This window comes from Heterocephalus glaber, unplaced genomic scaffold (assembly GCF_053883595.1).
Source record: "Heterocephalus glaber isolate CG9 unplaced genomic scaffold, H.glaber_assembly_v1.0 deba00001497, whole genome shotgun sequence".
Classification (NCBI taxonomy): domain Eukaryota; kingdom Metazoa; phylum Chordata; class Mammalia; order Rodentia; family Bathyergidae; genus Heterocephalus; species Heterocephalus glaber.
This window is the reverse complement of record NW_028258320.1, coordinates 47,053,953-47,070,609: the sequence shown is the minus strand read 5'-3', so window position 1 is coordinate 47,070,609 and position 16,657 is coordinate 47,053,953. Positions and strand designations below refer to the sequence as shown.

The 16,657-nt window shown below is 41.5% G+C and overlaps 1 protein-coding gene across 1 annotated transcript in view; it reads right to left on the bottom strand.

Annotated features, from left to right (window-relative positions):
* LOC101715149 (scavenger receptor cysteine-rich domain-containing protein DMBT1-like) overlaps positions 1-16,657 on the bottom strand; it is a 150,988-nt gene that overhangs the window by 46,093 nt on the left and 88,238 nt on the right. Inside the window, 8 exon segments of the mRNA XM_087185349.1 lie at positions 3,461-3,614; positions 6,536-6,577; positions 6,909-7,226; positions 9,189-9,406; positions 11,248-11,401; positions 12,784-12,816; positions 15,220-15,252; positions 15,824-16,172. Coding sequence (XP_087041475.1) covers positions 3,461-3,614; positions 6,536-6,577; positions 6,909-7,226; positions 9,189-9,406; positions 11,248-11,401; positions 12,784-12,816; positions 15,220-15,252; positions 15,824-16,172 — 1,301 coding nt within the window.

Here is a 16,657-nt window from a genome sequence, read left to right as displayed (position 1 = left end):
GAGCTAAATCCCCAGCCCACTATACTGAGCCAGTCCCAGCACCCGGAAGAAAGCTCCCCTGCTGCCATCCAAAGCTCCTAGGACAGAGAAGCTGAGCCGTGCAGGTGCCAGAAGCACCCCCTGCTGTGGAAATGAGAAGACACATAAACAAGTCTCAAAAACAGACTTCTGGATCACCTACAGCAACCCCAAAGGGAAATGAGATGGAACAATCTGATACTCAAACACCTGGACTCTCTGAACTGGCAACAAAAGAGGATCTGGGAAAAATGAAATCAGAAATAATTACTCAGATAACAGCAAAGATTTTGCTCGTGGTGCAAGACATGATTAATAAATCTAGAGAAGACACAGATAAAAAAATAAAGGATCTGAGGAACGTGATGGAATCCCAACATAGGAAACAAATGGAATCCATAAAACAGATGCAAGCAGCTTTCCAGGAGATTAAAAACTCCATCGAAAGTCTGTGCAGCAGAATGAACCAATGTGAGGATAGAATTTCAGATATAGAAGAAAAGATTGCAATTAGTGACCAGGAAAAGAAAAATTGCTGCAAAATTGTAAAGGAACATGAGAAATCAATCCAGCAGCTGCTACATGATGCAAAGAAGAATAACATAAGACTGATTGGAGTCAATGAAGAAAGAAGAGAGAGTGCAGATGACATAAAAAAACTGTTCACAGAAGTGATGGCAGAAAACTTCCCAAGGAGGGGAAAAGAACTTGACATACAGATAAGTGAGGCATATAGGACTCCAAATAGCCTTGATCAAAAAAAATTCTACACTTAGGCATATAATAGTTAGGATTCCAGAAATCCAACAGAAGAACAAAATTCTACAAGCAGTGAGAGAAAAAATACAAATCACATACAAAGGAAAGCCCATCAGAATCACAGCAGATTTCTCAATGCAAACCCTCAAGGCAAGAAGAGCTTGGAGTGATGTATTTCAAGCCCTAAAGGAAAACAGCCTCCAACCCACATTGATGTACCCTGCAAAGCTATCTTTCAAAATTGATGGAGAAATAAGATACTTTCATGATAAAGAGCACCTCAGGAACTTCATGAATATCAAACTGTCACTCTAAAAAATTTTAGACAATACCCTAGGAAAAGACAATGAGGATCACAACCCCAGGATACCTAGCAGAATGAATCCATTGGGTGAGACAAATTAAATGCAAAGGGGGAGAATCCAACAAAAAGAAAAAGTCATGACAAGGCTTTTAAAACTTTTAACTTCATCTCCCTAATGAGTGTATAATTCAATCTTGTTATTGTACTGATTAGTATTTTTCTGATTCTAGAGTTGCACATATTTCCTTGTGCTGTACTGGCTATTTATCATCTTCTTATGTCTACTTTTTAATTGAGTTGTCTATTAATGAGCTCTAAGAATTCTTTATATATTCTGCTCATAGGTTATATGCATTGTAAATATGGTCTGTTTAAGGACTACTTTTCATTTTAATGATGTCATTTAAAGTTCTAAATTTTGATGGAATCTCATTTATCAATTTTTTTCTTTTATACATCATGTCTTTTGTATCCTAGGTAGTTCTTGCCTACCCTGAATTCATAAATATTTTCCCTTATAATTTCTTCTTAAAGTTTTATACTTTTAGGCTTTCTTATTTAGGTTCATAGATCCCTTCAAGTTATTTTCATGTATGGAAATAAAGGGTTGAGGTTAATTTTTTATATACGGATACCAGGTGTTCTAGTGCCATTTGCTGAAAACACTATCTCTTCCTCAGCTCTTGAATTGAGTTTATATTCTATAAAATGCTAATGTTAAATAATCTTTCAAAACTCAGCGGACCATATATGTGTGATTCTATTTCTAGATTCTCTGTTTTATTCAAATGATCTATATGTCTTTCCTTACACCAACACTGCCTTGGTTATTGTAGCTTTAGAAGAAGTCTTAAAATTAGGTATACTAAACGTCTTCCAATACTGTTTTTTTTTTTTAACTTTTCTAGGTCCTTTGTACTCCTACATAACTTTTAAATTTCAATATCCAATTCTTCATTTATAGCAAGTATATATAGACCTGAATTTTTATATATACCTTGTGTTTTCTAATCCTGCTAAATTCAAGTACAAGTTCTAGGGGCTCCTAGAGATTTCTTAGTATTTTCTCTATAGATGATCATTTCATCTACATATAAAGATTTTGCTTCTACCTTGCCAATCCTATCCTAATTGTGTCATTTCATTGCCAGACTATTTTGGTGGGGCCTAGGTTTCAAAGTTTAATGGACAGATAAAGAGTAAGCATATCTGCCCTTGTTCCCTACCTTAAGGAGAAAGCATTGTATCTTCTCCATTCATATAAGGTGTTCTCACTGCAAGTATGGAGTACATGTCTTTAATCTGTTGAGAAGTTTCTGTTCTATTTCTAATCTCCTGATAGCTTTTACCATGAATAGCTGTAGAATTTAGTCCAATACTTTTTCTCCAACTAGTGGCAGGATCATATGGCTTTTTCCTTTCCTCTGTTAAAATGATGACTTTTGGGGGTGGATCTTCCAATGCTGAACCAACACTGCCATCCCTATAACAAAACCACTTTCTACATACTGCCAGATCTGACTTCTAATAGTTTGTTTTGTTAAACAAATTTCTATCTATGTTTATACTTTTTTCTTGTATTATCTTTATCCAGTTTTAGGATTAGCACAATGTTGATTTCCTAAAATGAGGGGAGAAGTGTTCCTTTTTTCTGCTTTAATTGTTTGATATAATTTATCAGTTAAAATGTATATGTTCCTGCTGTTGTCCTATAGATAGGTTTTCAAGCTAGGAATATACTTTCTTTATTAAGTGCTATTCAAATTTTATATTTCCTCCAGAGTTAGTTTCATTAATTTGTCTTCCAAGGTACTTCTTAGAAGTTGTCAAATTTATTTAAAAAAAGATTTTTGAAATATGCTTTCTATATCCTTTTAAATTCTGTAAAATCTGTGATAATGTCTCCTAGATCTTGATATTGTAATTTAAAAAATGTATAATTGATACTGTGTGACAGGAAGTAAAGGTTTAAAGGAGCAGGGGAAGTGGGAGGGGTAGAGGAAAGGAAAAAAGGGAAAAGAAAAAATTTGAGAAAAGGAAAAAAATGGAAACAAAGTCTTTGCAATTAGGGAAGGGTGGGAGGAGGTGAAGGGAGGGCAAGGGAAGGGGGAAAAAAAAGAACCAAGAGACTCATGTGAAGGTACAAGATCCCAATGATGAATGTAACTGTATTTTATACCGAAAATGTACCAATAAACTTAATGGGAAAAAAAAAAGAAATTGAGCTAAATGTCTAAAGGACTACCACAGCTTAGATGACCAAACCTGTCCTCACCTAAAATTGAAAGGATTTGTCCCACAGAAAGGCCACCTCTTTGAAGAAAGCACAGATTCAAACCTACTCTGGCCTTTAAAGTAGAGAAAGGGAAAGCTGCTTACTTCAGGCGCGGTATCTTCAGTTCTATGTGGAACTTCCCAGCCACATGTATCACCCAGACACACTCAACATCGGTGGGGTAGTTTGTTGGATACCAAGGACTGGAGAAGGAGCCTGAGAGGCTTGAAATTACTCCTCCACAAGAGTTACTTCCTCCTGTGAGAGAAAATGAAAAACCTATGGTTGGCTTCTTTAAGCATGCACCTTGCATTTTTTCAGGTAGAACCCAGAATCCCAAGTTCAACAGTGGAATCACAAAATTGGAAGGGATTATACTGGTCTGGGCATACTCATGGTTTGGCTGCTGTGAGCAGTTTTTCCTCTGATAGAGCACTGACAGAGGGTGAAAGATGTCTGATTGGCAGGAAAGACCCTAAAATTGATTGTAGATGAGACTGGAAATGACACTGGACAACTGTATGTAGTACGCATATGGTATCCAAGCTATGCTTCTTTAATGCTCTTCTCAGCTTCCTGTTACAGCTCCACTCAGAGGTGGACAAACCACCCAACTGTGAGGGGTCCAGCATACCTATTCTTTCCCCTCATGGCAGATGGGACAGATTGAAGTTTATTCTACTTTTATGAGCTACCCAAATGATTCCACTCAATATTTTACAGGTCATAATTTCAACAGAGAGGTTTACCTTGTGGTACAGGGCCTTGAGGAATGGAACCTACAAAGAATAACCAGAGAAAATCAGAAGAGACCTTAGGGTCATAAAATCATCTTATATCTTAATTACAAATGAATGTACATATTACTACTTCTGAGTTTTAATAGTGTTGACACACTCATTTATTTCTCTTTTCTCCCTGATCTGAGATGATGTCTCTCCCCTGCTTTCAGTGGATTCAACAAACAATGCATAGCTATGTAACTTATTGTTTGCTGTTAGTTAATCCAGCAAACCCAGGGTTGCTCCAAGACTGACCAGTCCCTAGGAAGTACCCACAGTAACATCACTGGACTTATGATTATGCCACTGTGGCTAAAAAGTTTATCAAGTGCCAGAATTCAGGAAGACAAAAGACAGAAATCTTAGAGCCAGGAAGTAAGAGTAAGCTGGACAAGTATTCTGCTGATGGGAGATGAGCCTCAGTAGAGGGGTCCAATGCATGCTTCTCTTTCATGTGTTTTGTTGGATTTGATTTATACATAGTATACATTTCAATATTCAATATTCCATATTCTCAATCCCTAACATATGGTAGGCTGAGGCCAGGCCAGTTTTGAAAGTCTGTTCATTGTATTTCTGGTACCTGCTTGAGGTTTTTTTTTTTGGTACCAGGGATTGAACTCAGGACTTTGCACTTGTGAGTCAGGTGGCGGCACTACTGAGCTAAATCCCTGGCCTGACCTGCTTGAGTTTTACATGAAGGGTTTAGTGGGGAAAGAATTTGAAGTAGATAGGTCAGGTGGTTTGAAAATTCTTTTAGCTTCATTGCCTTACTCCACTGCGAGCTCACTGCAAGAGGCATAGCAGGGAAGGTGATGGATACTACTCACTTGCTTATTCTTCTTGGTCCTTTGCCAAGGACAATATTGGACATCAGCAGAAAAAAATTCTAATCTAGGTGTCTCAGGAGCAATTTTCTTTTGTTACAATGTTTGATATACATACAATAATCTCCTTAGATGATTAAATGGCAAAAGCCCTGGATTTCCATGTGTAGGTAGGTATATCATGGTCTATCAAAAAGTGGTTTGCTGGATTAACACTTAGAGTGGGATTGACCGTTTTAGACACAAAAGGTTTCATTTCCTCCCATAGTTTTTAAAAGCCCCTGACCTATTCTCTTCTCTAGCCAGCTATGCATCTCTGCCTCAGGAAAAGTTAGATTACAGTAGGGAGAAGAAAGAAAAGCCTTCTGAGGTTTGAAACCTAGGGCTCCAAGAGGACTTGAGCACAGAGCCAGCTATGTCTGCTCCCACGCCTTCCTCTTCCATGGACCAGGCTAGAATGGATTCCTCACTGAGAAAGAAGAGGAAAGCCACAGGGAATCAAAGGGAGTTTAACTACTTGTTAGACCCAGGAAAAGGATTACATGTGCCCTGCCTCCCTGCCAGAGCAGCTATATAATTTGTGAGTACTGTGAAAAATGAAAATGTGAGGCATTAACCAGGGGTGCAGAACTCAATCTTCCCTTCCCACAGTCCTCTGTGCCATATGACAGCAATTGAACAACCCTCAAGGAATGATGACCTTCAGCCTGGAGTGCACCCAGAATTTGGATCAGGGTGGGCAAGAGACATCACTGAGTTTCCACCAAATATGCAATGGTGCTGCCAGCCCAAGGTAGGGACAACTGCCAGCCTCCATGGTGGGTCCTGGAACACCACAGAGTGTACCTTCAACTTTGATATCTTTCTGCTACCCAGACCTCCCACCGGGGCCACAGGATTGAAACAATCACTAGGTAGTTTGGAGGAGGAGCTATGTAAGATCCCAGGAGTCAGAGACAGGGAAGAGGGCAGCTGAGAACCCATACCTGGGAAGCAGGAGGAGGCGGGGGGTAGGACATATGTGTGTTGGATTTAGATGGAAGGTTAGTGCTGCACAACAATGTTGAGTAGGTTCTAGGAGTCCTATCTCTGTTGTGTTGGCTAAGTCAAAGGTCCATACAAGAGGCCAAATGGTTTACTTCTTATAATAAGTCTGCCCACAGTTTGACACTGAATGCATCTTTGCTTTCTGGCATGATTTCATTTTGTAATTTATATCCCTGTGATACAAGTCTTTCCACCTCCTCTCTTCCTCATATCAACCCCTCTTTTCACTTAATGCCATTTGGGAAATGTGCCTCTTATCCCCTTTTGTGAATCACTGTTGTATAACCTGGCTGCACAATGGAATCATGTGGGGGAGATTTAAATATAACTGATGTGACCAGACTGGGTACAGCCTGGGCACTGGAAATTTCAGAAGCTCCCTGGATGATTCTTGCATGCAACCATAATTGGAAATCAGTAATTGGTCTACCAACCTGGTCACTGTCCATCAGGATCTATGTCAGGACACAGGTTTGATTCTCTTTAACTTTGCACAGATGGAAATATACATCATCGGACCTACCTGAGGGTGCAGGAGTCACATCGGAAACCCAGTTCCCAGCATCTGCATACATAGAAAATAAGTAAATTTAGAAAAATCCAAATCCTGTGAAAACAAAGAACTAGTGGTTTTCTACTGCAGACATGTCTCAACCAGGCAGACTTTGTGTTACATAAGCAAGCACAAGGACATGGCTTTCTATGGAAAAGCAGCTGCACAACTGGTGCATTCATCTCCAGAGCAGCCAGTCTCTCAGCTGTCTTTGTCTACCTAGTTGAAAGGATGTTCATCTGTTGGCCACTGTCCTTAGATTCCCCGGCTCTGTTCTGTGCATGACCTCCGTTCATCACTGAGATTTCTTGTACAAAGAATATACAGTTGGTGGAGAGGGTACCTGAACAGACCACACCGGCATCCTCGTGGTGGTCACAGTTGTGGTCTGACCAGCCAGAGCTGGGACACTGGCCAAGATGGTTCTCACTTCCTGAACACTGGATGTTGTCCAGAAGAATGTCTCCAGAACCTCTGCCAAAGTAGGCCTTTCCAGGAGCAGCAATTGCCTGTCCACACTCCATCTGTCTGCACACAACCTCGGCTTCCTTCAGGTCCCACAGGTCATCGCACACGGTGCCCCAGGTCCCCTGGTGGAGGACCTCCACGCGTCCTGAGCACCGATTGGAGCTGCCCACCAGCCGCACCACTGGTGCATCTTCTAAACACAGGAAGATTTTATTTTTTGAGTTTGGGGAGTTTTACATAAAAAGTGACTTCTGGCTCCTGTGCCATGGCCAAGGCAAACATGAGCACAAAACCTAAAAGGTGTCTTGACTCCATAATAGGTTTAAGGGTTTTATAGTGAGACAGAACTGGGTCTGAAACCTAGTTTCAAACTGCTCTTCAGCTGTGTGACCTTTGAACAATTATTTTGTCTCCCTGGGCCTCCGTTTTCTAATTTGTAGAATGGAAGACCTCAGCAACATCTACCTCAGAAGAGTGAGTCAATGAAAGTTATGTGCACGAAGCACTCAGCTTGTCATGGTTAATGCAGGTCTTGCCATGTGGCTGTCTGGGTTGAAATGTTGGTTACTGGAAAGGAAGTTCCTAGATACTTTTAAAAAAATGTGTCTTGGAAAAGTGTAGATTTAATTATCTGAAAGGCAATGCATCACCAAGGTGACTGTGACCTCATCAAGCCCAATGACACTACTTCTGGACAAAAGGGCTGTGGTCAGTTGAAATTCCATGATGCGTCCTGGAGACAGCCCAGGGACAGCCACTCCCCACTGTGCCCACAGGCTTTGTTATGCCTCCCTTCTTTCAGCTGATCCAGTATGTCCAACTCTGCCTCAGAAAGCCTTTGCTTTTGATATTTCCTCTGTGTGGAAAGCCCCTTGTTTTCCTTACATGTCACCTCCTCATACAGGCCCATCTCTTCCTACCCAGTCTACAGTAGTACCTCATCTATTCAGACACATTCTGCTATATCATCTGCCTTTTTATTACCATGCATTATTTTTACTCTTTATCATCCTATCTCCTAAATCATCTTGCTTGTTTACTTGTTTCTTGTGTCATCATTGATCCTTCCATACTTATTCACATCCACACTAGAATACACTGCAGGGAGTTGTATTGTTTTTTGGGTCCCCCCACACTTACAACTGACCTGGCACATAACAGGACCTATTTAAAAATTACTGGATGAGTAAAGTGAGTCTTGAGCTACCGAATGGTCTGGACTTTAAATGTTGAGTTCATTCAGTTTCCTTGAAGCAGAGTCTCAAATATATCTTTGAGGGTCATGTACAGAAAATTCTGAGAAACAAACAAACCAAAACTATAGCCATAGACATGCTACTTGATTTCCTGGCAGCCTGAAAGAATTACTGGGGTTCTTGGAGGGGCCCCTGATGATCAGAAGTCCCACAGTTGTCAGGCATTGTGTTTGCAGATTGAGTATTAGACTTGGCTTTGGAGTGACTGTCAATAGCAGTGATGGCAAAACTTTAGAGACCAAGTGTCAAAAACTGCAACCCCAAACCCACTTATTTGTCACAAAGTTCCAACACTGCAATTAAACCTAAATACTGATGTTTTAGTTTGGAGAAAACAACTCATGTACTTGGCTCATGTGCTGACAGAGATGGCTCTGTGAACCTACTGTGGAACACGTGTACCTACTATGGAACATGTAGGTTCACCACCACTGGTCTATAATGCCATGGCTAACAAAAGTCCTAGAGCCTCTCATTTGCATGAACTGAGAGTCCAGTGCATGCAAGGTCTGAAATGGGCCAGCTGATAGAGGGAAGCTTAGAATCTCCTAGGAGTGTTGACCTTCCATATTTCAGAGTGCTGGACAGTTCTCAGGTTGCTGGTGCTAGTGCTGGTGGACACAGTCCCAAGACCTTCATAAACTAGTTTTCCCTCATAACCTACAGTTTTCCCCATGAATGGTAGCTGCCTGGCCATTTAAACACAGGGTATAAATCATTCCCTTGTAGCTTTCTATGTGGCCCTCTCTGTGAGAAAATCTAGCACCTATGGAGCAGGGCTGATGAAGCTAAGTGCAGCAGTCTTTCAAAACTCAATCCCAGACTTCTGTTAATGGGAAGTCTCTCAAGTTAGAAAGTCTTCTGGTCTTATAGATCCAAAGCTACATAAGGATTCCTACCTGACTTGATTTCACCCTGTGGAACCACATTGAACAGAGCATGAAAGCCAGTGTTGGTTATCATGGAATCACTTCGGAACACCACTGTCATGATATCTGAGGAGGAGAAAAATATCACAGCTGCTGGAGCACAGAACTTCCCCATGGACAATGAGGCAATCCTGGGGCCATCAAAGATCTCCACTGAATCATAGGGACATCCAAGGATATCTTCTAGTCTGGGGGGACAGAATTGGAGGGTTAGTGGGAGGTTAGAAAATTCCTGCACATTAACACTAAAAAAAGTGTGATAACCACAGAGCTCAAATATTTGGATTATAGCTTAAGTAGCACAGTAAATATTCATTAACTTTTCAGATGTTTTATAAGAACTATATTTTCTTTGCCTGAGGAATGTGTGAAGTTTATGGTTATAACTTTATAACAGAAGTTTTAAAATCATAATGGCTTTGGCCAGTCACAACCTATGTGGGACATTAATAAACATTAATTTACACTTCAACAAAATTCTTAATAGCTCATTCCAGTAATTAGCATGTAAAAGATATCACAGAGTCTCAAGTTCTTGGGAAGAAAAAGAAGATTTTAAAATGAAAATGGTAGCATGTAGAAGATTACTTGTGTTATGGAAATTATTTGTGAATGATGTGATGAGGAGTGATTTTTGAAGGAACAGACAACTAATAATAACATGATAGATTTGGGAGGTAGGGGGTCTTAGTCAACAAAGATAGCATGGTAACATGGTTAGAGCCTTTGGGGGGGCCGCATAAGGATGTCTGAGTCCGTGGCCTTGGTATAGCCATGACTGAACAATAACTCAGTACCTGGCTGAGGCTAGTTTACTATGGAATTCCATAGCCTTGCTGTAGGTATAACATGATGTATGTCACATATGACAAGAAGATGGACTTTGAGTAAGCTGTTCACAGAACCAGATACTGGTGAAGAGCTGGGGTTCTGACCTCAGACAAACTGTGCCACTTAATCTTAATTATTAACTAGACTGGACTAAGGGACTCCTGGATAAATGATTGAATCATGGGGCACTGCACTCCCCAGTGGATTCATCCACTGATTTCATAGCTGAACATGCTGTCAGGAGGTGTGGCCCAGTTGGAGGAGGTAGGTCACTGGGGGTGAGCTGTTGGAGGGTATATCTATATCTTGCTGGTGCTCTTGCCCTGTGCTCTGCTTTCTGGCTGCCATGAAATGAGTGGTCTTGCTCCACAATGTCCTTCCACGATGTTTCTGCCTTAGAGCCTGCCAACCATGGACTAAACCTGTGATACCATGAGCCAAAAATAAAGCTCTCCCCCTTTAAGTTGTTGGTGTCATGTATTTTGTGTACCAGCAACAGGAAAGCTGACTAATATATGGCCTACATAGGTGGGCCTTAGGAAAGTTAGTTATCTTATCTGAACCTCAGTTTCCTCATCTTTAATAGGGATGATGAAGAACTTCTAATGACCCTGGAATATAACAAAGCATAAAAACATGTACTATAGAGCCTAGGCACAAAATCAGGATTTTAAAATGTAAACTATTGTTTTATATCATGGAGATAAAAATGGAAGTGGCTTGGGCCATCTATTCTCTTCATGTCAGAGAGGAAGCAAAGTCTCTTCTCTCTCACTTTGTGGAACATTTCATAGCTACACAGCTCAAGGGTGGAGTAGCTGGCTAATGTATGTAGAAGTCTCTTACTGTTTGTTTAAATTTAGATTTAAAAACAAAGTCAGAGAGGACAAATATAAGTACATAGTACACTACAGGGGGAAAGGTGTTAAGCATTTTTAAGGAAAAATAAAAAGGAAAACTATCATATTAGGTTGAGTCAAATATGTTAAACTACTTATTGAGTTTTTCAGGCTACAAGTGACTTTCTGGAGAGCACTACAAAATTAACCAGAACATTGACTAGGAAAGACTGTAGAGTTTCATGTTCTTCTGGTTTCACCATTAAGTGTTTCCCACTAGAAGAAATATCTTTGTTATAATTGCATACACCAATATTTTTATTTAGATAAAACTTTCCCTTTAAAAGTTGTTTTCTTACTTCAAACTTGGAATCATGAGTTCTATGCGGAATTTTTTATCCACGTGAATCTCCCAAATACACTGGATGTCTGTTGGGTAGTTTTCTGGATACTGTGGACTAGAAAATGAGCCAGAGAGACTAGAAATGACCCCTCCACAAGAATTACTTCCTCCTGAAAAAACAGAAAAAAGATGTCAGGATGCGGCCACATGATGTCACTTATGTGATCCTAGTAATGCCCAGCTCACACTCAGTGGTCAAGTGGAGCTGGTGGCTGAGAAGATTTTTAGCTTAAATATCTCTTGAGAAGGGCTATCCATTCAATCTCATTTTGATGGGTCAAAAAATATAGGGTGGGCAGGGGATTTAGCTCAGTGGTTCCACTGTCTGCCTCGCAGGAGCAAGGTCCCAAGTTCGATCCCTGGTACACACACAAAAAAATCACACGGTGAGAGTTCCCTGTCTTTCCCTCTCCTTCTACACCTGATAAAGAAATACTATACTTGTCCTTTCTCCTTACTGCCTCTCTCCCTTTCTAAAGTGGAAATATATTTGCTTGTTAGGAGAGAGAATAGGTATACATGAGACATTGGGAAGGACATAGAGACAGGCTATACAGACCAGTGTGAGGACAGTCTGAGGAAGTCTGGAGAGCCAGAGGCTCTGGAACAACTTTGGAGCCTGATGAATGGGACATGAAGACAAAGAGACACTGTGTGCTGTTTCAGGTGGTCATGGCTGGTTCCTCATCTAAGTACTTTATCATCACATGCTGCATAGATTACATTTTCTTTACTCAGTATATTCAGACATGAACTTGCAGGGTTTTGGACTTATAAGAGTGAAACAAGATAACATTGAAATCTAATTCTTTCATTTTTAGCTGCCATATTACTAAAAATTGATGTGCACACATATTATATATGTGCATATTTAAAGAAATACACCACATAAAGAAGCAGAAAATTTAGAGTCATCAAATTATTTTGGAGGAAATTTGAAAATGTAATACACTTTATTTACTTTGTGCCTAAATATTATGAAGTTGCTTAATGTTTTTTCTCTCCTTCTGACCAACTTGTAATTCCTCCCAGAGTGCCCAAGTTTCCTAGTCTATCCTGAGATGAATGGTAGAACATGGTGATGTTTCTGGGCATCCTGTAGGTCTGTCATTAATCACATTTGAAGGTGACAATAACTGGGCCAGGTCAGCCTGATCCTGAAGCTCCTGGGAGCTGAATTTCCTGTAATCACTACAGGTGTACCACAGGGGATGGTGGAGTGCCTGCTATAGTAGGCTGAGCATGAGCCAGGTGGACTGATGAGCTATGTTCCCCACTTTCTTGTCACCCTCCTGCATACTCTGGCCTGGGATGATCATATCCCTTCTTCCTAGCCTGCTCCTTATGTAGTCAGAATTTACAGAATGGCAAAGTAGATCCCTTATCCACACCGGGCCAGTGTCTCTTTCGTGCCACATCCCTGACACATTGACTTCTGCTGGGAGGATCCCTTAACATAAAGTTACCATTTTAACTTTAAACAAGTTACTACCTGTGATATGATCCTGAGAAGTTGTGGAAAGACCTGGTAGGGAGAAAAGGAGATAATAATGACATATAGGAAAAAATATCTCATCTACAAGTTAGGGAAATATAAGGGTTCCTCAGAAACATCAATGAATTTGGTGTAAAGTGAAGAATTTGAAGGTGCTGAGTGAATATTTTCTATGGTCCTGTGGTGAATTAAAGCAGGCCCCAAGATCTTGAATATGCCTTCTGTCATGGGGTGGGGTCTAGATTCCCTCTCTTGAATGTGAGTGGGCTCTGTGACTACTTTGAACAGCAGAATGAGCCAGAAGTGATGCTGTGCCTTGAGGATCCAGTGTTTCCCACTTCTTGTCTCTGAGCACACTGGCTCATGAATAGAAGTGTAGGCCACTCTGCTGAGACTACCTGGAAAGAAGAGGGCCTTACCTTCTAGCTGTCTTCACCCAGGGACCAAATGTCAGTGAGACTACTTTGAACTCTTCAGACCAGCCACCACATGGACACCACTGAGTGACTGATCAGTGCTCCGGTGGACAAGGTGGACAAAAGAATCTCCCAGCCAAGCCCTGCCCAAACTCTCAACCCACAAAGCATGGCCTGTATCTAAATGGTGGTTATTTTAGATCACTAAGTTTTAGGGTAGCAGATAAGCAAAATGACTTCTTTCACTCAACAATATTTTCTTCATATCTCTAGCATCCATGTAATTGACATGAAATGAGAAAACGGTGATAAGCAATGAGCTTCCATTTGCATATCCACTGCTCTTGGCCCTAACCTGGGTTTTTAACTTTAGACAGCCCTTCTTTCTCCTCTCCCTTTATTGACTTTTATTTATTCCTTCTGGACACCCAGCATACATCTAGGTCTTCTCCAGACAAACAGCAAGAGAGATATTTCTGCCAGTGACTTGTATATAGTCTCTGAGGCTGTATGTGGACATCCAAGTACATTTAAAGGATAAAGAATGGCTTTGTAAATTCTAGTTCTTTCTCTTTCTAATAGAGTTATCTTGGGAAGACTCTTTTTTTTTTGGTATCGGGGATCAAACTTGGGTCCTTCCACTTGTGAGGCTGGCAGCGGAACCACTGAGCTAAATCCCCAGCCCTGGGCAGACTTTTTGATCTCCCTAATCTTCAACAGTGAGGACTAAATAAGTTCATTTATCCAGAAACCCTTGCATCATGCTTGCTGCCAAGGAAATGCCTTTTCATTCATCCCCAACATCATTTTAGAATTTGCAGTGCATGTGTTGGTCTGATTTTTTTGATCTCTGGTTCTTATTACAGATAGATATCATTCAATCATAAGAACTGTGAAAGTGGAAAGAAGTCACAAGATCTCCAAGAGCTTGAACTTTGGGATCAAACTGTGATCACCGTCAAAACTTGGTCACCTATAACTTGTTCATTAATTTTGAGAAAGTTACTTAAACTTCTTCTGTCTCAAATGTCTGTTCTATAAAACCTAACACATAATGCATTTCTGTAGGACTGTCTTGATGATTAGCAATAATCTGGGCAAAATATCTCCTCATCTTTGCTGTAGTTTTCCCTGATCTTTGTGTATCTGAGGCCAGTATATGGGATGGTAAATAAAATTGGTAGTCAAAAGCATCGATAGCTTGGATTTAAATCCAATGGGTTTCTTCCTTCCTTCCTTCCTTCCTTCCTTCCTTCCTTCCTCCCTCCCTCCCTCCCTCCCTCCCTCCCTGTCTGTCTCTCTCTCTCTCTCTCTCTCTTTCTTTAAGACAGGGTCCTGTTATGTACTTTAGGCTGGCCTTAATCTCACTATGCAGCCCAAGCTGGCCTTGAACTTTCCATGATCCTCCTGCCTCACTCAGCCTCTCCAGTGCTGGGATTACAGGCATGCACCACCAGGCCTGGATATCCTTTAGTACTTTTCTGACTTTCTAAGTCTCAGCTTATCTAGAAAATGTAAATAATCAATGCACCTACCACAAAGGATTATTGTGGGGATTACAGATGGTCCCTGATTGAGGAGGGATTTGACTAATCATTTTTCTACTTTACAGTGGTATGAAACAATATTCATTCAGTAGAAGCCATACTTTGAAGTTTGAATTTGAATTTTTTTCCTGGGATGATGTGCTGTTCTCTTGAGATGCCAGGTACTGGCAGTGAACCACAGCTCCCAGTCAGCCACACTGTAACAAAGCTGACACTCTACAGTGTGCTGGGTTGCTAAGCTATGAAGTTCATTGGATTAGGTGTACAAAATGAATTTTTTAACTTATGCTATTTTCAACTTGTAGTGGGTTTATGGGAAAGTAACTTCAGTGTAATTTGAGGGGTATCTGTACATATGTAAGTATCTCAAGACAATGTCTGGCACTTAGTATTTATAAATATTTGCTGTTCTTCTTGTTGTTGTTGTTGTTATTGGCAAGTTGCGTGAACTAGGAAAAATATAGACATACCTGGAGGTGTAGGTAGAGACATGTCTTCTGCATCTGCAGGCACAAAGAAAGGTAACAAACAGGTCACTCTCTTTAATCCAATGTATGGAAGAGGTGAGGTAACAAGGGTCCCAGAGGGAGATAAAGGAGACAGGACCATGGCCTTTCTGGGTATCGGAACTCAGAGTACCAGAGCTGCCCCTTGGGCATCTTCAACTCTCCTCTGGCAGAATCCTTGATCTAGGAATCTGGGACTTAGCAGTTAGATCAACTCTGCCCCTAGACAGCCAGGGCAAGATCACCCTTGGCTTCTCCTATGTGGAATTCCTGGGCTACTTGTTAACATGTAGACTCCTGAGTACCCACATAGTCTCTGGGGCCATGGCCCTGAATCTGCATTATAATGCCCTAGGCATGTTGGTGCCCATGGGCATCAAGGCCTCCTCTATGCAAACCCGGAACTGCCCATGCAGGGTCTGTGGCTGAGCCAAGGGCCTAGCCCTGAAGAGACACTCAAGAATGAGTGGATGAATGCATGGGTAGAGGAAAATTTCACCCAAGAAAGACCTCCAACAGACCTTACATCATAAGAGTAGAAAGTTTTGCCTGAGAAGAAAGTGGATACCTGAGCAGATGACACCAGCGTCCTCATGGTGGCCGCAGTTGTGCTCTGACCAGCCCAGGTGGGCACATTGGCCCAGGAAATGCTCCACCCCAGAGCACTGGAGGTTGTCCAGTAAGATGTCTCCTGTGCCAGCACCAAAGTGGGCCTCTCCAGGGCTCGAAACAGCCTGACCACACCCCAGCTGCCGGCACACAACTTCAGCTTCATTGAGGTCCCACAAGTCATCACACACAGTGCCCCAGATTCCCTGGTGGAGGATTTCCACACGACCTGAGCACTGACCAGAGCCACCCACCAGCCGAAGCTCTGGCCAGTTCCCTGCAGAGAGAGAGGTGGTGTGTGAGGGCCCCTAAAGGTTCACATGGGGGTCTAGCAGCATCAGGCTCCAAGAGGGGCTGGAAGGGGACAGCCCCAATCTCAAGCCTAGGGGCTTGTTCCTCACATTTCTCATGGGTTCCTCAGTTGCTAGTTGTGAGGCCTGCAACAAATTTAATTTCACTTCAACAGTACTTATTGATTGTCTTCCCTATCAGGTACTGATAATTCAGTCATAAACCAAAGAGATATTGTTTCTGTCCTCAGAGAGCCCAGAGTCTATTTACTAGTGAAATGCAGACACCGGTACAGGGTACAGTGTACTTTTCCACACTGTGACTGGTGCACTGAGAAGGAGTTAGTCAAGGGACAAGCAGGGGAAGTCCTTGAGCTAAAGGGAAGATATTCAAAAAGACCATGAAATGCTATTTCACTGTTTCTGTCTCTCTCTGTCTCTCTCTGTCTCCCTCAGCTTTTTGAGACAGGGTCCTGCTAGGTAGATTAGACTGGCCTTGAACT